This window comes from Ascidiella aspersa, chromosome 1 (assembly GCF_963924565.1).
Source record: "Ascidiella aspersa chromosome 1, kaAscAspe10.2, whole genome shotgun sequence".
Classification (NCBI taxonomy): Eukaryota; Metazoa; Chordata; class Ascidiacea; order Phlebobranchia; family Ascidiidae; genus Ascidiella; species Ascidiella aspersa.
The window spans coordinates 16779322-16805953 of record NC_139447.1 but is presented as its reverse complement, the minus strand read 5'-3'; the positions used below and the strand labels follow the sequence as shown (position 1 = coordinate 16805953).

Sequence of the window (26632 nt, the reverse complement as noted above, 5' to 3'; positions counted from 1 at the left end):
TGTGACATTTACCATACGGAGTGCTAAGAAAACCGCTGTATTGCAAATAGTCTTTGTTGTATTTAACGAATTGGTAAGAAAAGATAAACGAGATGTAGCCATATGTTATTGGCCATCACCCATAGTGATCGTAATCGTAAAAATTCACATGACACAGGCATAACCTTTCTTGACGATCACATTTTCGATCACGCTCCGTGAGTATCGCGCCGTATAATGTAGCTTTTCATGGCGTGAGTGCTTCAGGTCACGTGTTTCCCATTACCACAATACGTGCCAAACTAAAGTAACAATTATTTTAATAATAGATATAAAGAATGATTCGAATATTTTTTCACGGTGTTTTTATACGTTTTATAATATAAAATACCGTGACAGTTTGAAGGCTATAATATTCATCCTTTGCTTATTTTAAGTTTATCGTTCCTATTTGATACTTAAAGCAACGAGATTCGCTTTATCATGAAACCTAATGATACTATAATAAGATTTATGGCTTTTTCGTTGCCTGTGTTTTCACCGAGGCGCGTACGACTGTCTGTGTATCGATTTATCCACTTGGAGTGAGTAAATTGTTTAAATGACGAAATTGCACTATTTAACGCAATTTTATTATCGTTGTAGACTAATATAAGATTCACATAAAACTAAAACACATGCATATCTAGTTACGTCATAAATATTTTTTCTTTGGCGAAGGAGGCTGGCAAGACGAGACAGGCTGGCTATTTTTGCGGCGGTACATGCTGCATCTAACGTCGCATGGATGTAATTTTATAGTCGCCTTATATTGTTGTTTGGAACGTAAGTGTAGTTAAAGTTTGTTTATCATCATGGCGTCGAACAACATGTACCGTATTGGAGGTAAGTCAATTGAAAAATCTTTGGCGCTCGTCTAGAATCCTACCACAACGAACATTATTTGGGTTAGGGTGCCGGTTTGGGTTTGGGTGAGTCCAGTAATAGTGTTAAACAATATTACTTGACCTACCCACACCCTAACCCACATATTATGCATTGCTTAATAATCATTTCAACGTTGTGGTAGGATTCTAGACCAGCGCCAAATCTTTATTTAATTCAAATAAATTAGTTTTATAACACTTTTTAATTTTTTTTTAGTTGAAATAATTGTATTGTATGTCTTTCATTAAAACTTACACACGTATACCAAACTAAGAATTGCATATCAAGTTAGAAGATGTAGGCCTAACCACTAATATTTTACTTTTTTAAATAATTCACGTTTTTGGTTTTTATTTACCCTTCCAACAAACTAGGGCACTACTTTGGTTTGGGTGGGTCAAGAATTAATTTTTAAATAATAAATATAATAACACTTGACACACTCAAACACTAAAACCCTAACCCAAATATTGTGCGTTGATTTAATAATTGTTTGAACTCTGTGGTAGGAATCTAGACCAGCGCCCAAACTAGTTTTAATGGATGTATTCATAATCACTAATGGATGTACAGTACTCAATTGAGTGGAAAAAATAGTAAACCGATTAGGGAGTAAACCATAAAAAAATTTCCATCTCAAACGCCAACCCTAAACTTTGTCAATCTTTAAATTAAATCATTAATGAGTGCTTTTGTATCCAAGCAAGTAAGGCAAGTAGCCACTTCTAACATTTTAGGTTATTGTCATCATGGGTTATCTATAGGGATGCTCAAAGTAGAATCCCAAGGTATTCTAGAATAATAGGTTTCGAATCTAGAATAACGAATCCAGAATAGTGAATCCTAGTATATTTTTATTAAATTATTTAACCTCGATTTTGTTTGGGGTAGGGATTAATCTTAATCTACCCTACAGGGCCCACAATCACAGCAATAAATCTCCCAAACAATTTTCTAACATGTGTACATTATAATAAAAAAAATCTCCCATATGTTCAACATTCTTCACAAAGTTCTGTCATTTGAAGCAGTTGTGTAAACTGTAATATGTCAACTTTCCAGGTTGTTGCCTAAACTTATATTTTTGCCAATAGTGAGTACAATGCAACACTGCACACAGAAGTCTTAAGCAATTCGGTCCTGTTCATTGTTGGGTCTTGGGGCTTATTTTTTACTAACGTGATTTGTTATGCAGTCAAATAATGCACTGCAAAGAATACAAAGTTACTATTGACTTAACGAATTTTTAACAATTAAACTGCGCATAACTGCATAAGCTCGCTGAATATTGGCCTAAAGTAACCCTATAGCGCATTTTGTGGACGCGGCAAATTGGTCGCCCGAAAAAACGCTGACACTGCACTACCAGGTTACATTTAAAGCAAGCACTATAAATTGGTCGCCGCAGCGAGAGGCCAACTAACCACACGCGTTTGTGCAATTAGGCGCGACAATCGGCGGTAAAACATTAAATTATATCGGTTCCAATTACCCGAAATAAACGGCAGAATTGGATTCGAATCCAAGGATTCGGTATTCTACTTTGAACATCCCTAGTTATCTAATTTCTATAATACCTTAATATTTATGTTTCCACAGTGGTATATATATTTTTTTTATGTGCTAATGTCTGTCAGTACTCTTTTAGAAAGAAATTAAACTTTGTTCTCTATTTAAACCATTTTCCTACTAATCCTTATCCTTAATGCTATAGTTGGAAAACTTCTTTGGATAGAAATATGTCATGTTAAAAATAAAACACAAGAAGAGGGGATTGGTTGCTTTGTGGTAATTTACCACAACTTTTCATATATATTAAAAGAGGGATATAAGTTGATTTTTGTTGCGTTCCCTAAAATTAATTTGAAGAGGTGGCATTTGATTTTTGGAATTCCAAACTGTTTTATTTTTATTGCTAGACAAACAAATGATTCCACTTTCTGCTGTGCCTAATCCAAGTATATTATTTTTTATATTATTATGTATTTACTTAAATTGGTATTCGCTTAGGTTTATATCCTGAATATTAAATGTTGTGCCGGTACTTAGAACAACCAAAAAAAAAGAGAACAGGGAGTTCACCACTTGTTTTATTTGCGATATGTAGTAAAAAATCAACTTGACATTTATAAACATTAAATATAGCTGTGCAATGAACCACAATAAAAAAGACTACCCCATGAACTTTGTTTCACATAATTTTCTGCATATGTATGAAGTATAAGTATGCAATTTTAATATGTCAACACTTTATCAGTCTTAAGGAAAACATAAAAAAAAAATCTGGTAATATCTAAGTCAATGTGTTTATTTAACAAAATATGTTGTAGTGTTCTTTTGTATTTTTTTATGCCAGTATTAATCTGTGTATAGAACTGACACTAACTAACTCATGTACTTGTCTCTGTTTCAGATTATGTTTATTTTGAAAATTCTTCAAGTAATCCGTATCTCATTCGTCGAATTGAAGAGTTAAACAAGGTAATGTATAAGATATCAACTAATATCACTTTTGTACCCAATAGTGAATTTATATGCTTTGGCCAACCAATAACTGATACTTAACTATTTGAAAAATATCAACCCAAATTTACCGATGCAATTATATATCGGTTCGCGATAAACCGATACGTCATTTATCTCTTGTATCAACATAACTTAACAGACAATGTAGTTCATGGAGTGTTTTTTTATAATTTGGGTTTGTCTTTTGTTTTTGAAATTTATGCTAGTATTTGTTATTGCAGGCAAAAAACTTTCAAAATTCCTAGGGAATTTTTATCCCAACCATGCTAAATGCTTATCAATCACATAAATAAAGCAACGTTCAATAAAACAACAAATTTCTAGTGGGAATCTAGCTTGCTAATAAAAAAGAAACGATAAAAAAATCAATATATCGAACACAAGCAATTTGTTGTTTGCAAATGCGAAATGCCTCCTTAATTACAGTTTAGCCAATTCAACCAAGTAAACTCAATTTTTTTTACAACTACCCATTTACTCTTGTTGACATAAAATAGTGTCGGAATGACATTATAAAATAGTGAAGTGATTGTAATGACATTTAAAAAAAATAATTAGATACCGCCAATTACCTTCCAGCAAAAGCGAACCTTTAAGACACGAAGCGCAAACATATGTCAAACCGCTTAGTGTGCAATCGTTACCTTCAGGCTAAAAAACTAAACCAAGACGGTGAAATCTGTGTGATTGTTTTTTTGAGAAACGTTTGTTAATTTTAACCAATTAAATGCAAAATCTTATATGATGAAAATCCATAGGCTTTCAAAAGTTTGATGAACAACCGAGGCACGCTATATGAGACTATGTAAATGCAATGACATAGATAGACAGGTTAAATTAAATTAAAAACCATTATATAAAAGGAAAATTTGCAGACTTTTTGCCTTTTGTTTTTTGTCCGACCGTAGAAATTATATTTCAATGTCTACCCTAATTATGTAACATTTAAACTAGATATTGAGGTTGTTTCAGGTTTTCTGACTGTAGTTAGAAACAAAATTAGTGACAATTGAATGGTTATTAATTAAAGAATTAAAGAGAACACACAACTACTCATGAAAAATATCTTAGGAGACTACTAAATATTTATTCTTAGGTTGGTTATTTTTTTCACATAGCCTGAAAGCTTTGCGATTTGCCATATATTTATATATTCATGAAGTCCGCTAAATGTTAGGCCCCCAAATATTTATTCACTTTAGAATTAATAATGAATTAAAATTTCATTGACTAGTCCGGGTGAGTGTCTACCAACCAATAGTCACTCACCTAGACAAAATTACACTTGCCAAAATGTCAAGAATGCCTACTGCGAATTTTGTACTAATTTTTTTGTACCAATTGAACCCACCTTTCTATTGTGATGTGTTTAATTAGTTTTTGTATGCCAGGCAATTGTTTACAAACATATTAAATGTATAGGGTTAAATAGTTTGTTTATTGTTGCACAAAGCATTTATTAGAAGTGATTTATGGAATAATTGGTCTTAGCAGGTTTAACAAACTTCATTGCATACAAATTTAGTCCAGTAGGTCACAACCAAGCATTGCAGGATTTTTAGAAGATTTATCAAAACTTAAAAATAGGTTCATAAAGAGCCATATACCCAAGTTTTTAAATATTTTGATACACATATGTTTTTATATTTCAGCTATACATAATACATATAGTTCAAAAGTAGTATGTGGTGTGAATTACTGCCAAGCAGTTAAACATAGCATTTTCTATAATAAATTGCATTATTTTTTAGACATCAAGTGGAAATGTTGAAGCCAAAGTTATTTGCTTTTTTCGTCGCCGTGACATCTCAAACAGTTTACTACTACTTGCAGACAAACACGCAAGTATGTTTCAGTTTATGTGTCCAACTGACAAAAATATCTAATTTATAGGAAATCAGAGTTGTAGAAATGTTGACAAAAAATGTTAACTGTGTATTTGGCATTACCATTCTATTGATTTGGTAACGTCCTGCATGTTCCATACGCTTGTTTATTAATTATTACAGATGTTTACCCACCTTTGAAAATATGTGTTAGTACAGTCTGGCACAAATATGCAAAAATTAAATTAAAAACAAAATTTATTACCCGCAGGCTTTGTACATCTATATATATATAAATGAGAAAGTTTGTCTGCCAGGACTGGCATGGCAGACAGACCACGTCATCTTGGCCTAACAAAAGGAATGGCGGTGTTACACCGAGCGCTCAAGTTAAGGAGTAAATCTCCGAAAAAGTGGGCTCTCTTCTCCACGAGACGCGTTCGATGTATCGTAAAACTCTTAACGTAACCGCGGCATACAGTTCGCAAAATTTCGCGTTGAATGCGCGGTTTTAATATAACCAATTTTAGTACGTCGGACGCAATATGGTACCGGGATAACGTATTTGCTTTAAGGTTTAAGTTGTGAGTGGTTCCGCAATTGCTTTTTGGTTACAAACTTTGTTGGATTGTATAAAAAACTGTGTAAAATAGTAATTTAATCTCACAAGACGAAGAATTGATTTTGTTTCTTTAAAAATTGCTTTTTGGTTACATACTTCAATGAATATAAAAAACTTCCAAGCGTAATTACCTGCGTGAAGTAAAAAATCCAATTCAGCAAGTTCTTGGCTGGCTCTATTAAATTTCCACCAACATTTTTTTTATTAAAACATGTTAAGCATTTTAATATAATAACTGTTATCAGGGAGAGACCGAAATGTTTTACCCTATTGAGAACGAGTCTAATTATACTAAAACAAGTAGCAACATTCAAAGTTCAAAAAATGCATTTGTTTGGTTTAAATTGGCAAACCTTATAATTTACAAATTTACAAGGAGACATGATGACTAGGGATGTTCAAAGTAGAATCCCAAGGTATTCTAGAATAGGTTTCGAATCTAGAATAACGCATCCAGAATAGCGAATCCTAGTATATTTTTATTAAATTATTTAACCTCGATTTTCTTTGGGAAGGGATTAGTCTTAATATACCCTACTTGAAGCAGTTGTGTAAACTTGTAATACATGTCCAGGTTGTTAAAAACTTTATATTATGCCAAATGTCAATATTATAGTAAGTACAATGCAACACTCCAACTCAAACATGCCGGCATGCCAATTTTTATCTTAAAACTTCTTCCCATGCCAAAGTTTAGTAACTATTTTTTTTTTCTAACATTTAAAGGTTTATAAGCACATGAAAGCATTTCCTTATTTAATCCAGCAAACCATTAGGGCAGTGGTCGGCAAACCTTTTTGCCACGGCCCAAAGTACTATTTTTAAGGTGAAGTATTACACAGCGCCTGGATGGCCATAACACTGCCATACCATGATGTAAAACATAGTATAAAACAAAGAATATACGCGTGAAGCGCGAAAATTTGGCGTATACATATAGTTCAAGTTGGCAAAATATATAGTTTGACATGTAGGCTGCTCAGGACCACATTTGGCACGTGGGTCTGAACCACGCTGAGACAATATGAACATTCTAAGCCACATGTACTTTGGAAACAAAGTGCAATGAATGTATGGCTATCATGCGGCCCACAACTACACGATAACACTAAACTATTAAACAGATTGCCGACCACTACATTACCTTTAGCTGTGTAGTAGCAGTGCGCGTTATTGCATCTCCGTCGGTGAGCTGACTTTGCTACTTGTTTCTTTACAGTTTACACCAAGCTATATAATTATGTGAAGGCTTACATCCACTACAATTGTTAGTTGTTGTAATTCCCGCAATTGTTATATAATGTGAAAAAAACAATGGTAATTGGCTGTATAACAAATTTAGTATTTCTTGACAATTGGCCAAATAGCAAATAAAGTATTTTGGGGGGGCTTGCATGCCATTTTTTATTACGTGGCGTGCCACATTTGGCATACGTGCCGCTTGTTGGACACCCCTGGTCTTAGTGCTTCTTTTTTGACTAACATCATCTGTTATGCAGTCAAATAATGTACTGCAAAGAATACAAAGTAACTATTGACATAACAAATACTTGACAATTACACTGTGCATAACTGCATAACCTCGCTGAATATTGGCCTAAAGTTGACCTTAAGTAACCCTACAGCGCATTTTGTTGACGGCCAGCATGTTTTGCAATGTAATATTACTTTTGCAACTTGACGCATTTAGGGAAATTGCGAACTACGCACCTGGCATTACACTTTAGTCGCTCATTCAATAACGCTTGATTGACACTTAATGAAGTGTTTATTAGACGAAGGTTATCGCGAGATGCATATTTGGTCGCCCGAAAAAAAACGCTGACACTGCACTACAAGGCTGCATTTAAAGCAAGCACTATCAATGTGTCACTGCAGCGACAGGCCTTTATCGAAACTTGCCACTTGCGTATGTACAATTAGGCGCAACCATCGGCAGTAAAACATTAAAATATACCGGTTCCAATTACCCGAAATAAATGATAGAATTCGATTTGATATTCCACTTTGAACATCCCTAATGATGACGTATTGGGCACACACAAAATAGAATATATGAACATATTTCTGATACTTTTTTTGTTAATGTTTATCATAAAAGATGTAATACATCAGCGAAAAAGTTATATCGATTAAGTTGGAGAAACTTTTATATCTTAGAGAGTTACATGCTATGAAAAATTTCCAGTTAGATTCCATGCGCATGTCCCTTTGGTCTGAGAAGACTTCCTCAAATTAGATATCTCCTGAACTGGAAAATTTTGTACATTTTCATATAGGTAAAATGGACCATTGTGTCCAGTTTTGTAGAAACAGGCTGTAGGTTGCCGACCCCTGGTATTGATTAATTTTTTGTTTCATACACAGTTATTTATTTACAATTAGGAATGGTCAAAGTAGAAAATCGGATTTAAATCCAAACTGGGTTCGTATCCAATTTTGGTGTTATCATCAGGTAATTGGAACCGATATAATTTAATGTTTTACCAGTTAAGGTTGTGCCAAATTATACATACGCGAGTGGCAAGTTCGGAAAAAAAAATTGTATAGTGCAATGTCGACGTTTGTTCAAGCGACCAATTACTTTGTGAAATAATTGATAATGTTCTCCTAATAATTAAGTGCAATCAAGTCTTATGAGGTGCGCGACTAGTAACATTCCATCATATAACATGCTGGCCTTCTAAGACAAAATGGGCTACGGTTTAACTCAATACTTTACTTGAGGCCAATATATTCAGCGAGGTAACACACAACGTGTTTGTTAAGTAATGGTAACGCTTTTCTGGGAGAAGTAACTTTGTATTGTTTGCAGCATGATTGCTTAATCAACATATCATGTTTGTAGTAAAGTAAAACTAAAACACAACATTACCTTATAAAACAAACTGAATTTGTAACAAATTTATTGTGTTGAATTTCCACTTACTATAGTGGCAAAAAATTAAGTTCGGGTAACAACCTGTTTTTTTATATCATGTTTTTGTTTTGTATTTCATGTATTTATGCATCACATTTTAAACAACTGCTTCAAATTGCAGTGGTTAAAAATGTAAATCATTAGTTGCTGTTTATATTATGTATATTCCACCAAACAATTAGAAGGTAAATAATTAATTAAAAATATGCTAGGATTCAATATTTTGAATTCATTATTTTAGATTTGAAAACCTATTATTCTAGAATACCTTGGGATTTTACTTTGAACATCCCTATTCACATACTCAATTATAATGGCGTTTAAGTTATATTTACTGACAAAGTCGTAGCTTACCTGAAGACCTGGAAGTGTTTTTTTGATTTGCTAGAAGTTTTATTACATAGGCCTGATCATTGCAATATCTTTGAAGTACTGAACAACAAACTTGTTTTATGTTTTTTTCGATTAAAAGCTTCTGAATTAAAATTTTCTTATTATATTGTGCAACCAAACGAAAAACCATTTTTTTAAGATTTAGGAATTGTTACATCACATGAAGCAGTGTGTTAAACAGCATATCAAAGTTAGAAAAAAGTTATGTCTATTTCCGGCTCAGTTGATGGATTGATGCATATTTTACCAGAAGAGGTTTAAACCTAAATGCAGAATTCTTCAGTCTATAAGCTTGACCTATATCAGGGTTTGACAAATTTTTGTGTAAGCTTGTCAAAGCCAAACCTAAAATGTCTTGGCGCATGTCCCGTAATCAATTTAACTGACAAAGTTTTTTTAAACATGGTTAAATTGATTAAGATACACAAAATAGAATAAACTTTGATTGTTTGTAGTTTCTCGGTATGTATGGCGGCTGGCGCCTTTAGGGTGAAAAGTTTCGTCAAAATGCTACCTACCAGATACATAAATAAGAAATACGCAAAGCCGGAAAAAAATTGCACTTGCATAGTAGAAATACGTCGGTTTCTATAATTGCGGGTGTGAACAAATGTTTCCACACAGTGTAACGATCGCACATTATTTGGAACCAAAACTGTGCAACTCCGTGGCAGATTTTTATTATATATTTTCGGAAGTAAAATTTGCACACTTATCGCGTGTAACTAGGTCAAATTTCAGGGTACCATTGTCCCCATCTTTTTGGAATTATGGGCGATACACATTCAGGTTAATAAAATGAACATTAGGCAAAGCTTATAAAAAAGCAGAGCAATGATACACAACTCAGTGGTTATCTTTTAACTAATTTGCTTTGAAGTCTATTCGGTGGTTATCGCATTTGTATTGTCACCCTTATTTGTGTTGTTTTACTTTAATGGTGTTAAGCGTAGTGTTGTTGCATTCCCTGATGAAGGCATCCTGCTTAGGTAGCTGAAACGTTGGAGAAAGTCTTTAGTGATGTCTTGTTAGTATCTTGTTTTTTTGCCTCGTTTTGTAAGTCATGTTCCAATGTGGTATGGCATACATGTATTTTTCTCTAATGGCAAGTTTATTGCTGTGCAGAAGATTACTTTAATAGGTCATTAGTGGAACATCTAAAAAAATATTTGTCGGACGAACAATCTGTTGCTGTTGGCGCAGTAAACACTAGTGTTTGTTATGCTGTTGCACTCCAGTAGAATGGTTTGGGCATAAGTGATTTGAATGCATGATGATGCAGAATATCACAAAGGAGGTCTGGATGTGTTGTAGTTGCCAAATGGTTTGCACTATTTGATTTAGGAAACTGCCTTGTTTCAGGTGGCACCTCAAAGACTCGTTCACAGAAATCATAGCAAGGGTCCATACCATTTAAAAGCATTACAATGTAAGAAGTGATTGGTTTTATAATGCTTGAATGGAGGCTAAAAAATTGACATATCACAGTTGTAATAAGAGATATCATTACCTGGTGTATATATCATTAAACTTGGCGAAAAGGGCTGGTTAATCATGATGTGCTGTATAACTTAAGCTGTCGGATTTTATGTGGAAAATATGTTCGAAATAGAACACATAAAAACAAAACAGTATTTTATAGGACGATTTGTCAATGTTTTATGTGAGCTGAGCAACCTAAACTCGGCATTTAGACCTGGGTATTCTACTCTAAACAGCACTGTAAATGTTGTTTAAAGCCTGGACAATGCTAGCTCTGTGAAGTTTTACAATACAACAGAATATTATTTTAATTTATAATTTAGGTCTCTATTTTTTTTTCATATTGATGCAATTCTAACTCCTAAAATATTAAGCCATTGTACTTTGGGTATAATGTATTAGGATTATTTCTCACATAAAATTACCAAAATATATTGGAATGTTACACAATTGTGCTTACCTTATATCAAGATTGTGGTAATCATCTTATTATATAAAAGTTTTGTTTATCAACATTAGGGGACATGGAAGAAGATATGGATGAATCTTGTACAGACTTAACAGAAACAGACAGGCATCAGCTCAATCACAAAGAACTATACTTATCACGGCAATTGGATACATTGCCTGCAACTCATATACGGTAAATACTGAAAGTTTATTGTTTAAAACTGATTTATCTACAGTACAAATTTAATGTCATATTATTCTCTTTTGTGTAAAGGGGGAAATGCAGTGTTACACTTCTCAATGAAACAGAAGATCTTAAATGTTACTTAACAAAACAGGTATACTCGTAGGGGCTTGGCTATTATATTTCAAATTATTATAGACTGTCTACCATATTTTAATAACCAAGAAACGTTTTTTTTCTCAAACAGGCATGATTTTGTAGACATTGGACGCTTTTTCATTTGTATAACATAGTTGTTCTGTAGCATAATATTTAAAAATTATTTTATGGCTGCAACCTAAAATTAAATTCTTTAAACTGTTTATGTTGTTGCTGCAGGATACGTTTTTCTATTCCTTGGTGTATGATCCAGCTCAAAAGACTTTGTTAGCGGATAAAGGAGAAATAAGAGTAGGTTCTAAGTATCAAGCTGAAGTGCCTGGTCAAAAACCTGATGGTAAATACACTTTATATATATATATACATATAGTTTGTGGTAATTTTTTTTAAACGATTTTATTGTATCAAGTGTGCAACAAAACAAATGTGCCTCGATAAACATATTTATTGTTTGATAAAATGGTTAATTACCGAAACATTTTGTATGTTTACATACATATAAATATGTTTATGTTTACATACATGCTTACATACATACAAATGAACAAAATGTTTATGTTTAGTTCCAGAATGTAAACCTGAAAGTGAGTTGGAAGAATTGGTTTGGGATCCCAATAACTCCTTAACTGACCAACAAATTGATCAATTTTTAATTTTATCCAGGTACCCTTTAAATATATATATAAAATATTTTGGTATGTTTGGAAGGGTTGCTGAGTTGAACATAAATAGCAGACATAGTTCTTCCTCGTGTGATTGGACGTTTTGTTAATACAAGCAATGTTAAATATTGTTAGCACAACTAGTGTAGTTATATCTGAGTTTAAAAGTGGTTTATTTGCAAAATATTATAGGCGTTTATGTTTCCTTGCAAGTGTGGTGTTTTTTTATTTAATTGTGTCAACTACACATTTCCTTCGAATCGGATCGGTGACACTCCGTGTTAAATTGGCAGCGTAACAACTCCTTGAATTGGTATTCTTCCGCCGTGAGTCTTGCTTTGATTTCAACAAAACTCGCAAGCGCGTCTGTGCGAGTGTGTGTGCGCGTGCCTACTGTTTTTGTGCGCACTTGCTTGTGCCGTTTGAGAAGCATTTGATACCAACAAGCACGTGACTCAATAGGAGTTTTTCTCCCATGTTTAAAGTGTTAAGAATTTCGCTAACCGCTTCTCGTTCCGTGCAAGCTTCGTTATAGTCGACAATTAGACTATCTTTCCACTGTTATAATGTTGTTTGACTGACAACTACGGCAAATCATCTTAAAACACCTCATTTGTTTTGCCAAGCGCGATCCGTATACGGTTCGAGCAATCAATAGCCGTTTATGGCTCACCACATACGTGCGCCCCGGTGGCCTAATGGATAAGGCATTGGCCTCCTAAGCCAGGGATTGTGGGTTCGAGTCCCATCCGGGGTGTTTCCTTTTATCATCGTTTTTATTTGTATATTGCGCGAATTAATAGTTTTGGACTTTTCTTTTAGATCAGTTGGAACATTTGCGAGAGCATTAGACGGTAACAGCTCAGTAAGGCAACCAGCTTTACACTTGACCGCTGCTGCAGCGTCTCGAGATATAACATTAGTAAGTTTTCTAGTTATCTGCCTTTCGTCAGTTTTTTGGAGATGTGCCGAATAACACTTTTTAAAATGGTTTACATATTTGTGTTATGTGTAAGTTTTAACTTCTTGTTTTAGTTTCACGCAATGGACTGCTTACATGATAATAAGTACGATGTAGCACAAGCGATTGGCGACTTGATCCCAAAAGGGGGGCCGCATTTGTGCAAAGACGAAATGGAGGACTGGTCGCCTTCTGAGGCCAACTTGTTTGAAGAAGCTCTTGAGAAATACGGAAAGGATTTTTCAGATATTCAGCAAGATTTTGTATGGCAAATTTTAGTAAATTAAACAGAGGGAAAATTTACAAAAGTTGTCTTCTTTTTAGCTTCCTTGGAAATCATTAGCAAGCATCGTTGAATATTACTATATGTGGAAAACGTCAGATCGTTACGTTCAACAAAAACGGCTGAAGGCTGCTGAAGCGGAAAACAAGTTAAAACAAGTTTACATACCTAACTAGTAAGTAATTTAATATGTATCTAACATCAAATTACAAAACTATTACATCGTAGACATCACAACACATACAGTAGTTACTCAGTACTAAAAGCTGCTAGAATTTTCGTTAAGTTGTTTACTGCAATGCCACTATAAGCGAAACAGGGACAATACAATCAACTAAAATATCATTTGATTTATTATTCTAATGTCTAATCGTACACAAAGAGTTGTATCAAGAGGCAGACCAATAGAGCATAAATCAGATTACCTCTCGGTACCCTTGAATCGGTTAACTAAAAAAACGGAGATAAAAATGGGTTTGGGGGTTCCTACCCCACTTTCGTTAGTGGTATTATCGTTTTTGTCAGGGTTTAACTCATTGTCCGAAGCGGCAATGTTTTTAATGTAATTGGGTCACGCGTCTAATTCTAATGCTAAAGCAAAATCAAACGCAAAACGCCGATTTTGTCTCGTTTGATCGACCGTAAACGCAGGATATTTTTTTCCAATTCGCCTTTCGTTATTCGTTCAGGTTGGCTTATTTGTTAGGGTGTATTCGACAAATGACAACGGCAAATCAAGCCTTCTGCCTTTTTTGTAACAACGGATTTTTTGTAACTGAAGCAGAAGAGGTGGTTAACTGTGGATGTTCAAAGTCGCCCTTTTAATGTAGTGTGTTAACGCAAAATTATTATCTATAACCATATCCTAAGACCACGTGTTTAGTGTGCTTTAGACACAATTTATTTTCTCTCAACCGCATTCCGTATTTTAACTGACTTGGCACACTGCTTGGTGCAGATTTTGCGCTTATCGAGGCATAATAACACCTTGGAAAAACGATCTTCGTTTAGTATTGCAGCTGGCGAAAGGCGTGCTTGTATTTTAGCGTAGTCCCATGCATGAAACTTAAAAAAGTGCGCTGCTGATAGTCTAAACATGATTCTACCACAATCAATCACACATTTCACCGTCTTGGTTTAGTTTTTCGCCTGAAGTTAACGATTGCACACTAAGCAGTTTCGACGCACGTGTTCGACTTGCGTCTTAAAGGCAGGCTTTTGCTGGACGTAATTGGCTGTGTATGATTATTTTTTTATGACGTCATTATAATCACTTTTTTATGACGTTATTATTGATTAACGTCCGTCGGAAAATAGGGGAATTCCCTAAGTTAAAATTTCGGGACCCCCCCTTTTGATTTTCTTTATACGCCCCTGTGCTAACTGAATGTTTTTTTACGAGCCTTTTTTACAATCCGGTATTTCTTATGACAACTATTGTTTTTTTTTAGCAACAAACCAAATCCAAATCAAATCAAAATGTTAAACGGAGATACAGGCGGAAAGGCTTGTGAAGGGTGTTTTTGTAAGTATATATATGTATATACAATACATATAATGTTACCATGTAGGTTTTATGTGGGCTTTTTATATTATTTATCTCTTAGGTTCATCATCATTCCAGTGGTACACATGGGGGCCTCCAAACATGGGATGTCGCCTATGTTCAGTTTGTTGGGCATATTGGAAAAAATATGGCGGCCTCAAAATGCCCCCTGCAAGTCGACTTGAAAGAATGCAAAACCATAAAATCAAAGGAACCGATAAGGTATTAAAATATTACAATTAAAAGTCCTAAAAAATGTTAAATATTCTCGAAAGGGAGATAATGTACTACAATTGTTTTTTATATTTGCAGGAGTTACGTTACCGCCCGCCAACATCACTAAGTGTTTCACCTATTTCTGGCCCCCGTGCGTCGCGAGCATCGCATAAAACGAAGCAAGCTTTTTATTTAAATGCTACAAAGCTGACACGACTTGCTCGACGACTGTGTAGGGATATACTTGCCATACGACATTATAGCCGTCGCCCGTTTGAACCCATTAGCATAGCTGCAATAAAAGCGGAATGTAAGTATAAAAGCGAAATTTAACTTGCTATTTGTTTTTTTATGAAAATATTGTAATTATTTAGATCAGGGGTGAACAACAATTGTACAGGGTCACGGGACAACATCATAAACATAAATAATGGGAACCACGTCCTTTAATGGTATTCTGAATTCGATCTCAATGCTGGAGTATATTCAAATGTCAATATATAAGAGATGCGATTTCAACAATAAAATAGTCAAAACTGGTTTTATAGTTTGATTGGTATTATTATTTTTTTATATCTCTTACAAAGGAAACGTACAGGGCTTATACGATCTCTATAGCTGCTGAAAATGTTGTCAAATGTGGCGTGTATAAAGTAATTCTAAGTTATATTTTTGCGGTCTAATAGTGACTATGTTGGTTGCGTACGAAACCTATAAAACCGCCTATTAACCTAAATTTTCGAAACATACATCTGTTGTATTTAATTGTGTTCAGGTCAAGTCAGGCTTTCATCAAGTCCCCCAATTCCTGCCAAGTTTTCGCCAAGAGTATGGCCCTCCTTAGCAACGGTTCTCATTCGGATCGCCGCTATACAGCCAAAAATCAGCAACCGGGTTGGCGGAATCAAAAGTAAGTTTTTTTTGTATGGTTTTACTTGTACAGATAGATAAGGAACTTCCTTTCCGACTAAGTTATTACGATTTAAATCCTAACATTGTAACGCTATAAAATCACTATAGAAAATGGTCGGCAAATTGTTTGCAAACGTTTTGTTGTTATAAGTTGTCTCGCTTGCAAAAGTTGTTAAAAAATAATATTCTCTTTTCGTATTATAGAAGGCATGATGTGCAACAATCGCAAATCCGGCAACACCCCTCTGCGGGTCACAAGCAAACCCATTTTGGAACCCAATATACCAACAGGAAAACGACCACATCAAAACGGTAACTTCGATGGTAAATATTAATTATTTGCTTAAACAAATAGTATACCGCTTCAACGTCTGGTTGTTCTACAGGTGTTAAATCAACTCCGCCAATATCAGGAGCACTAGGCGTAAGTATACATTTACTCCGTATTTATTAATTGTTTCTCATATTATTTTGTTTTTTAAAGAGAATCACCAACGGACCACAAAGAAAGAAAAGATGTATAAATTCTACTGACGTTTCTGATGACATGCTATTTGTTTGCACTGAAAAGATTAGGTAATAATTATGCAGAATACGTCAAGTCATTCACTAATTATACTAAAATCAATTTATACCCCTATTTTTTATTGGAGTATCAAATTCCTGCACTTGTTCCAAGTAACACAATGCGAAACAATATCTTAGTGTACGTTAGATGAGGGAAACTTTTGGGGCCGCGCCCAAAAAAATGTGGTGGTGCAACTGGTGATCGGAGCGAGTGCAAATAGAAAAGGACTAATGTTAGAACACTGTAGGGCAGGGGTTGTTAAACTGGGGTCCATGGACCCCTTGGGGGTCCGTGAACTAATTTCAGGGGGTCCATGAAGGCCAAATTGAAATATTAGTGTACGTTTAAAAAGTAAATAAATTAAAAAAAGAGTTTAATTAAAAATGAAACGTTTTACCAGTGAATGTTAGACTCCTTTTTACTTAAACCATCAGCATATTTCTGACAGGCTATTTGATTGTGACGTCAATTTATGAGATCATTTTTAATAATTTCTTACCTACAGGGGTCCACGTGAAGCAAAAAATAATTTTAGGGGTCCGCGGTGAAAAAAGTTTAAGAACCCCTGCTGTAGGGTGTGTAATTGTGTAGTAAGTATCGCATTACATTTCAGGTTACTTCAACTGAGTCTAAACGGGAAAACACAATTTATATCACAGAGGAGAATTAAGATTAAGTAATTGGTATAAAATAATATGCCAGTTACAGCAAAAAATAATAGTAAATTAATTAAAAATAAAACCCTCAAGCCCCCAGGGGGTGCGCCTCTTAAGTTTAAGAAGCATTTTATTAGAATATTAGATGGACTGAAGTGCGTGTGTCCATAGTAACGGAGTATATATTTTTTTCATGTGTATATATTTTAGGGAATACCGAAAGGAGCTTAAAGCAACAACATTACGTGGTGCAGCAAGAAGACCTACCAAACATGTCATTGTGATGCCTAAAACTTTTCCAAAATTGGCTGCCCTTCAAAGGCCATTGAAAAACGTAAATCCGGAGCCAATAGTGATTGACGATTAATAGCAACATCGAACTCAATACACATTCATAAAAGCAAATTTATTATCTCCTATTTTTATAAATTTGCCTCGATGGTGCTGGACGCAGTATTAAACGTAAATAATACAGCAACATCATCACGTTAACGTATACCAGAGAAGACGAGGAATTTCCCATGAAAGCGAAATGAACAAACATTTTATCCCTTCCCAGATAGAACCTGTGGGAAGCAAAAAGATCAGACGGTTTAAATTATTTGCTGCTATGTTAGTTTGCTACAAAACTAACCTGCTCTTGTAGGAACTCCACCTCTTGGTTCAATACATCTTTCCTTTTAGTCAAATGCGTGTGCTTGTCTAAAAGATCCAATACTTTATTGGAACTAAGGTATGCGCGTTTATTTAGCTCGTTGAGACGGTCTTGCATTACTCTATGTGTAAGTCCGTGTTGAATGCACTGCTCCGAAAGTTCCTTATTCTTTTCGGTCAACCTGCGATGCACGGAAACATGATTTTTTCGGCGTTTTTTCAATGAGGCTGTCACTAGCCGCAAGTATTACAAAGTTTTCATTTCGTTTAATGTTTAATAAATAAACTCTGGCACCTGTACGTTTGGAGTGTTAGTTTCTCGTTCTCTTGACCTAAAATCCCGATCTTCTCTCTGTGTTTTTCTGAAAGCTTATGTAGCCTTTCATCCAAAAATTTGCATTCTTTGCGTAACTTCTTAATAATATTAGCCTGCTTAGTGCTTATGGCTTCAACAGACGAAAGTCGTTGTTCTGTAAGGTAAAGTAGGTTTAGGGACATGAAAAAGAAGCATTACAACAGTTAATATTTTACCGTGCAGCTTGCTGGATATTTCAATTTGTTTCTTGGAATCTTCAATCGATTGTTCTGAAGAGGATTTAAGCAGATTATAGCTAGTTTTAGATGTCGTGTTCAACTTTTCCATACTTTGTTTCGTTTTGTTGAGCTTAAAAAAGTAAAGTGAGATTAATAGGTGATGCAGTAAGTGGCATTTAAAACGGCTTACGACTACTACCTCTGACAACTTTTCGTTGAGTTGTTCGGATAAGGTTACGTTTAATTCTTGCAAGCTGCAAGCACGTTTCTCGGAATTTTCTGTTCGCCTTCGCAGTTCTACAACGAGAGTTTCTTTTCTTAGACGTTCCTATAATTTAAACTTTTCGTTGAACAAATTTGGGATAATCCATATAAAAGCAAAAGGAGAAGATTTCCGTGAATGTGTTCTCGTTCTGATTAGATTACGTGATATAGGGGAAGGCGGGGAAAAACGGACCCCTTAATAAATAAATCCTATTCTCATAGTTTTAAATATATTTTGATGGCAGGGTAGCAAACGAAAGGAGTTTCCTTGTAGGTTACGCCTGCGCTAAAAAGACCTAAAAGAAGCATTCCTTCTGACTAAATGAACGTTATTGAACAGGGCAAAACGGACCCCACTCATAAAATATTATTTAATTGCTTTGGTGCGTGTAAGTACCGGATCAAGGATTTTTGTTTACAGGGCGCTTTAAATTTTTTAGAGCTATTTTCACAAGTTGCCTCACACAATGATTTATAAATAGGTCGTACATGAAATGCTTTATATTTCTCATTATACGCTATACACACTCCTTAGTAAAAATATCAATCGACCTTTTTAACAGAAGATCTTGTTGCAATTTCTCATTGTCTAGCAAAAGTAATCTAAACATAAAATAATAAGATATTAAGTAATATTTATTCCAGTTCCAAAATAAGCAAAAAAGTAACTTAACCCTTTACTTGGTATTCAATACATTAATTTTACTGTACTATCCTTATGTTAGCATCCCCCAAAACACATTTTATCCCCCCTCCTTGTTTGTGCAAAATCAAATCTGTTTTTTCGATGATAGTCACTGTTGAGCTGGTAGTTCACGTTTTTGAGAAAAGTGAGGGGTCCGTTTTGCCCCCGCTTTCCCCTATCGGTCATGTGAGAAAGGTATTTAGCAGCGTATAAAACAACTTGTGACTTTCTACTGTAGATGTATATTAACGAACAATAGGCTATCTTGCTCAATTTTAAAAATGACTATTAAAACATGCATAATTTAGGTTGTTTCATTCAAAATATGTTTGCTATTCTATTGGCGCAAGTTTTGTTTACTCTAATCTAAACAAGCAACTTGAATTTCTATTTGCTTAGCGGTAAAACTCAGCTATGTTCATGTTAAAAGGCACGTGTCGAGACTCCGTGTGCGATACGCTGACTTTCAAATTAATTTAATCAAAATAAACAAAACGTGAAGAATTTTTTTTGACATCAGGAAAAAATACTCGGTTTTACAATTATTAGTCGCTTGGAAAATAATTTCAATAATTTGAGACCATAGGTTTTTCATATATTAGCCAGCCTTCAGTAGTGTACTTCATCAGTGGAAATGTATTATGGAATATGTCACTTTAAGTTAAGTACAAAAACAACAATTTTCATATAAGGCCTTTAAATAAAATAATAATATTATTTTAACCAAAAAAGATTTACCAATCGTTTATTAGGAGTTTGAGTGTTGCTAAAGTAGGCTACCTCTAAAATTGGTAAATATAATGCATGTTGGCCTTCTGTATAATAAACAAATAAAATAGCACTTGCGAAACAAACATAAAAGACAGACCGCGCTTTTTGGGCGAAATAATTCAAGTAATGAATTTAAAGTAAAAGACTATTAGTCCTGCTACAAAATCACCTATTTTTATACAATATAATTGGCATGTAAAATGGAAGACAAGCCAGTGGGCCAAACACAGTTATATATAATATTTGCTAGGTCTTCTGTGTTATTTTTCCTCGGTTTGTTTTAAATGAGCAACTTGTCATCGTAATATCGATCCCCGTCGGTAGTAAATCTTTCAGGTCATTGTTAAGACCAATACTTTTCAAACTTTGTATCCTGCCACGTCGTTCATTGATTGAAACTTTCCCTCCCCTTTACGATTGACTTTACTAATTTTTTTAACACAACACTGCTCTGCCTGTGCACACAATTTAAAAAATAATGTGCAACTCACTAGAGCGGGGGTTCTTAAACTGTGGTCTATGGACCCCTTGGGGTTCCGTAAATTCGTTTTAGGGGGTTCATGAAGGCCTAATTGAAATATTAGTGTATATTTAAAAAGTAATCGTTTTTTCAAAGAAAGCAGTTTACTGAAAAACAAAACGGTTTTGCACTAAGTGTATTTCGACTTAATTTCACTTTCACATATTTTAGACCGAAATTAACAGATTTATGAAGTTTATTTGTATGGTAACGTCAATTTATGACGTCATTTAAAAAAATGTTTTGCCTATTGGGGTCCGCGGTAAAAATAGTTTAAGAACCCTTGCACTAGAGATTGTGGCTTGAATAAGTTCTGATACTTGCATACCAAAAGTGAACATTTTTTTATAGATGAAATGTAGCAGTTACTCGAGAACCACATTTTAACTAAATTTGGTGAAGTTCTCACTTATCTTAGCGTAACTAACGGCACTTTTTTTTAGCGTAACTTCTTAACTAAAGATGTAACGCTCAACTTTAATTTCGGCACTTTTTAGTGAACAAAGTCAGCTAAACCACTCGAAGGTAATAAGCGTAATTGGTAAAACACGGGTCCTGTGTTTTGTATTGTGTATTGAGACCTCTGTATTACGTCTGGGTAAAAAGGTTCCAAATTAGGTGTTCTACTATGTCGAGACTCGTGATCAACGAATTTTAGTAAAATTACGCATAAACCAGAGTCATTTCGAATCACTTCCAAAACGATATAAACAAGCAGGCTAGTATAAAGGACAACTTAACGAAAAATGTTAACATCAACGTAAGAATTTACTTTAGCTAGTGTGGAAGCGGTAAACAGTAATTAACTAAAGGCGTGATATTCAGAAAAGTTCCCAATCGTCTTGGGGTGAGTTTTGATATTTGTTGAGTTTATTATCTACGAGTCTACCCCACTATAACAAAAGAAATACATAAAATGTTATGAACTCTTGAAGCCGCAAGAAGAGACGGCAACCCTATTTGGCTTTGAAAAAGATAGTTTGACCACATTTTGGGCAAAACTAAGCAATTCGTACCCTAAGCTTATTGAAATTATCATGCCTTTGCTGTTGCCTTTTCCGTCAACACATCGTTGTGAATGTGGGTTTTCAATAATGTTACAAATAAAGACAAAGCAGCGCAGTGCCTTGGATATTCAATATGACATGCGGCTGGCTCCATCACTGAACCAGCAATTAAGACATCGTCAAAGCAAAACAAGCTCAACCATCACATTAACTGAATACTAATAAGTAATTAAAGTACTCTCATGTTTATAGTGTGTTGTATGTACATCATTTTATTATTCTAACTAGCCAACTGGTTACTGTATAAACCAGTTTGTTAATTCAAATGACCTTTCTTAATTTTTTCAAAAGGTTGAAAACATAGGGGGGCCATCGATTTCTCAAAATTTTCAAAGGGGGCCACAGTGTAAAAAAGGTTGGGAACCCCTGCCCTATACAAAGTATAGCAATATAATTATTTATTAGTAAATCTAACAGTTATAATAGAATCTATTCTGTTTGATATGTAGTCAATTAGTATCTCGCAACACCCAAATTGGCATATCAGTAATGAATATAGACAATTAGAGAATGTACTTGGTAATAGCACTCCAGCAAACTTACATGACCGTATAATATTTTTAGAAATATATGGTTAAGATTCACAATAACCACAATAGTATGCGATGAATACACCACCTATGCATACATTGCGCTGTTTCATCTTGTAAGTCTGTGTACAAGACTTTTTGGAGTCACCTAAATATACACTGGTAGCTTCAAGAGAACTAACCGAATTTACCATCTGCATTTTTTCCCCTTTTTATAAACATGTTTATAACTGTGATCTGACACTTTTAACGGTTACATTTTTCACATAATAAAATCTGTTAACCCATTGCACAAAATAGCTAATGGTTAGGAATGTTGTAATGGAAAACGGATACATAATTTCTAAAGTAAATAAAGTGTTCGTTTGCAAAAACTACTGTATTATGAATTTCAGACTATTCTCGAATGCGAAGGTCTTAGTAAAATATAGGCAAATTATCAATAGTAGTGTTTTGAAAACCTAATGGGTTTATATTTACTAGTATTGTACGGTTTCACTTTATTGAGGTTATAATCAAATTCATTTATTCTGGAAATTTGTTTTAGTTAATGCTCACCTGGCACTGGACATGAATCATATGTAACATAAATAACTCTAATAGATTTTGTTTTTAAACAGTCAATCATAATACAGTATTTTAAATTACATCATTTGATAAACCTGTTTATTCTTCATTAACATTTCCTCAAGTGTGTTTCTTGCTGTTCGAAGTTCTTGTTCAGCTGTTGAGTGTCCTGAGTGAATTGAATATGTGAAATTTCCTAAAAGCTAACTTGATCCAAGGAAGCAACAAGTTACAAACTATTACTCTTTAATTATGCTACTACTTAAAGTTATTATAAAACAAATAATAATGAAGCTTGGCTTAGCTTTACAATCTATTATACAACCTTTTAGTGCAGATTGAATTTCACCCTTGACTTCTGCATTTAATCTTGCCAAGTCTTTTTCATTTTGTAGCAACTGATTTCTTGATTCTTGTACTGTTACAATCAATTGCGCCTTTTCACGCTCTGTTTTTTCTATTCTATCCTCATAATTTGAGCAAGTTGCTGCCAATTCACTAATCTATAACAATATAGAAAGGAATTATTAAACTCATTGAGTTAAAGAAGTGCTTCTTAACAATTTTCACAGGTACTCAAAAAAACTAAGTGTAAGTACAACAAAGAAGCTTTGACAACCCATTCTTTTCACTGGACTGTTTTAAGCTAAAAGTGAACAAACAAGTAAGAAAATAGCTTCAATAAATGACATGTCTGTTATTGCTTTAGCAATTTTTCCAGAATTTTGGAGAATCTCGCACCTAAAAAAAATTTTTTTAACTTTATTTTTATCAATTTTTAACTTTATTTTAACTTAACGAAATTGCTTATTTGTAGAGGCTACAGTTCTTCCTTGAATTGATGCCAGTTACCCAAATATAATATTTTGTCGATTTCAGACTCAACGTAATATTTTGTCGAAAAGTCAAGGTGTTTTATGGATTTAAACACAAAAACTTTGTCAAAAGCCATAATTTGACAAATTTTGACTTTATTGAAAATTTTGACTTTATTGTAAATTTTAACTTTATTTTAACCTACAAACTTCTTAGAAACAGTCCCCTAGGTGCTGAAAATAACTTTATTCCTTGAATCGTGGACAGACGAGCTCCTTAAAAAAATTTAACTTTATTGACTTTTGCGGGCCCTAGTCATAACCAAATCACATGGCAACTGAACAAACACCAGTTACTTTTGTTTGCATTTGTGCAATTTCCTCTGAATAGAATAACCGATGTTCAGTCGACAAATTTGTAATGATTTGTTGTCCTTGTCTGATTTCCTCATCTAGCTTTTGTTGTGTTGTAATTAAGTTTTCTTTTAGCTGTTCTTTTTCAACCTATAATTTCAAAGTATAATAATAATTACAATAAATAAACCAAATGTTTATTGCTGGCATGCAACCCTTACCATCACTTTGCTTTTTTCAAGTTCTGTATCTTCAAGCAAAGCTAAACATTTTTGTAAATCAAACCTTAATAAAGCTTCATTTTGTTGATATTCAAAGACTTGTTTTTGCAGGGTTAAAATAGTTGAATTAGATTCATTTTTCTCCCTTTTTGCAAAACAAAAAAGTATTATTTTTTAGAAAAAAGGTTATCTGGACTGTTATGAAACAGCTGATATTGAAATAAAAATGATATTGAATAAAATTTGCACTTGCCAGTCACCACTCAAGCAAGTGTCTACCAGTCAGCACTGGTCTGGCATAACAACAACAAAAATTTGACAATGTCGTCATTAAATTTTGTCCCACCTATTTGCTTTTAAACAAATGATTTAACCTGCTATTCTGGTCAGTCTCAAATTGTAACTGGACTAGTGCATGTTTGTACATTACAACTTTCTGTCTTTTTAGTTTCACATAACTTGTCATAGATAAACAACAACAACCAATGTTCCAATTGCACTCACATTGACAAGAGGGTGGGTGAGTGCAAAATCTTATCCCTGGATCAATGAATTAGGTATGATATATTACTAGGGTTGATATCAAATTATAAGTTGTATTTGCCAGTTGGGAGAGTGTCTACTGTCTACCAATCAGAAATTACCTATACAAAATAGCATTCTACAAAATGTTTGCATGCCATCTGTTAATTTCCGACAAACCAAATGTATTGTCAAATAATTCAACCTGTCTTTCTAATTCAGAGTGTATACATAGTTCTTGTTATGGCAGATCTTCATCTTCATAGACACTCACCAGTGAGCTTTATAGGCACTCACCAGTCTAAAATAACAATTTAGTATGTCAACAATTTTATTATTTAACATAAAACCTTGTTAATCTTTCAATTAAAGGGGCTTTTCCAGAACATTCTTTTTCTTCATTTTTCGTAATGTCCGGATTTAATTTTGTTTCTGGATATATTTCTTTATGAGAAGATTGTTGTTTCTATAAATAAACATGTTAAGTTGTTTGAGAAGAAACTAATCAATGAAAATCAAGCTATAATTCTTACTTGACTTAATTGAATTTGAAGTGACCTGTTCTCCAGACGAGAACTTTCTAATATTTTCTCGGTCATTTTCATACTTTCCTTTAAACCACTAATTTGACTTGTGTAAAGATTTTTTATTGACTCCTAAAACACAAACCTAATATAAATATATACTTAACTACATAAAAATAAATTAAAAATAAACTAAGAATTTCAGACAACATTTGTACCAGTTCATTTTTCCAGTTTGAGTGCATTTCATCAGTTATTTCAGTCCTATCCAAAAAAGTAAGACTTCATTATAAGACATGAAGTAATATACCTAATTTCTCATCTTGTCTATGTGATACCTGTTGTGTCGATTTTCAATTTCTCGATTTGACATCTGTTCATACAAAAAAATGTCTTTTGTGGTGTTCATAATTTGTCCACTGCATTGGTTGATTGTTTCAGCAATAATGTTACCCTGCATCTCATCATGGATCAATTGATTTTCATTAACAACTTGAGATAGTCTTTCTTTAAACTGATCCAGACTTCTCTAAATTTTCAATACATACAGTTTGATACAAAACTAACGAAGAATTCTTTAAACAATTACGTACTGATATTTCAGCATTTTCGGTTTCAAGTTGTTTGATGTATTCGGTTTGATGATGGATGAGATGAATCACATTTCTAGGCAATCCATCTTTTTCAATGGTTGTTAAATGGGAAAAAGACATTTCATTTAGAATTGATTTGCAAACAATATTTCAGATACTTAAATTGTAAATCTATTGATAAACACATTACTGAGGACTGCTTTTAAAGGGCATTAAACATACAATAGGTAGGGGGCCAAAATTTATTTTTGCAATATGGTCCATATATTAAAGAATTTAAGTTTATGCAAATAATTTGCAAAAAGGTATTTTACACAACATTAAACTTGCACACTATCAGTTAATTGAGCAATAAAAAATATTAAATGTGCGAAATACAGAGTGGATCTAGAAGGGGCGCTTGCAGCATCTCCCCCTTAAATGCCAAAATTCTATTGTTCAGTTTCCCATATTCGCTGTTTGTACCATAAAAAAAGTCAGAAATCTCGTCGATATTGCATCACTACAGGAGTTTTTTTCCTTTGTCTTGCAATTATACAGTCACAACATGCCATTTCCTTACTTATTACTTTCATTTAGTTAATAAATTTTCCTATCCTGTAATTGTTAATCAGGAAAAATAGCGAACAAATGTTGTATTGGCAGTGAATGAAATACACGACACTCCTATAAGTGGATGTCTTATTATCGACTTTATTTTAGTTAGGTACGTAAATAGCGGAACAAACAAAACCTCCTA

At 33.9% G+C, this 26632-nt stretch overlaps 2 protein-coding genes and 1 non-coding gene across 4 annotated transcripts; 2 read left to right on the top strand and 1 right to left on the bottom strand.

Annotated features, from left to right (window-relative positions):
* Positions 1 to 657: 657 nt before the first annotated feature.
* LOC146168090 (metastasis-associated protein MTA3-like) lies at positions 658 to 18226 on the top strand. Of its 2 annotated transcripts, none has more exons than XM_083380577.1 (18): positions 658 to 864; positions 3320 to 3387; positions 5184 to 5277; positions 11195 to 11318; positions 11400 to 11463; positions 11688 to 11805; positions 12032 to 12131; positions 12953 to 13052; positions 13166 to 13354; positions 13416 to 13549; positions 14826 to 14899; positions 14982 to 15142; positions 15233 to 15446; positions 15912 to 16046; positions 16253 to 16360; positions 16435 to 16472; positions 16533 to 16624; positions 17483 to 18226. In XM_083380577.1, exons 1-18 carry the CDS (start codon positions 834 to 836, stop codon positions 17637 to 17639), a joined length of 2001 nt encoding a protein of 666 aa, XP_083236703.1. In that variant the 5' UTR covers positions 658 to 833; the 3' UTR covers positions 17640 to 18226. The 2 variants fall into 2 exon arrangements, with proteins under 2 accessions (XP_083236703.1, XP_083236629.1); XM_083380503.1 differs by having other exon boundaries at positions 663 to 864; positions 16253 to 16372.
* Trnar-ccu (transfer RNA arginine (anticodon CCU)) lies at positions 12815 to 12887 on the top strand. The gene has a single exon. It is a non-coding gene; the product is annotated as a tRNA-Arg (tRNA).
* LOC146168089 (serologically defined colon cancer antigen 8 homolog) lies at positions 15898 to 26060 on the bottom strand. Its single transcript, XM_083380680.1, has 14 exons — positions 25894 to 26060; positions 25639 to 25829; positions 25519 to 25564; positions 25310 to 25432; positions 25127 to 25242; positions 24255 to 24399; positions 24037 to 24183; positions 23190 to 23367; positions 22960 to 23033; positions 18660 to 18788; positions 18458 to 18590; positions 18222 to 18396; positions 17907 to 18108; positions 15898 to 17838 (listed from the first exon to the last, which is right to left on the bottom strand). The coding sequence occupies exons 1-14, from the start codon at positions 26011 to 26013 to the stop codon at positions 17818 to 17820; spliced, it is 1800 nt and encodes a 599-aa protein (XP_083236806.1). The 5' UTR covers positions 26014 to 26060; the 3' UTR covers positions 15898 to 17817.
* Between the last annotated feature and the right edge of the window lie 572 nt (positions 26061 to 26632).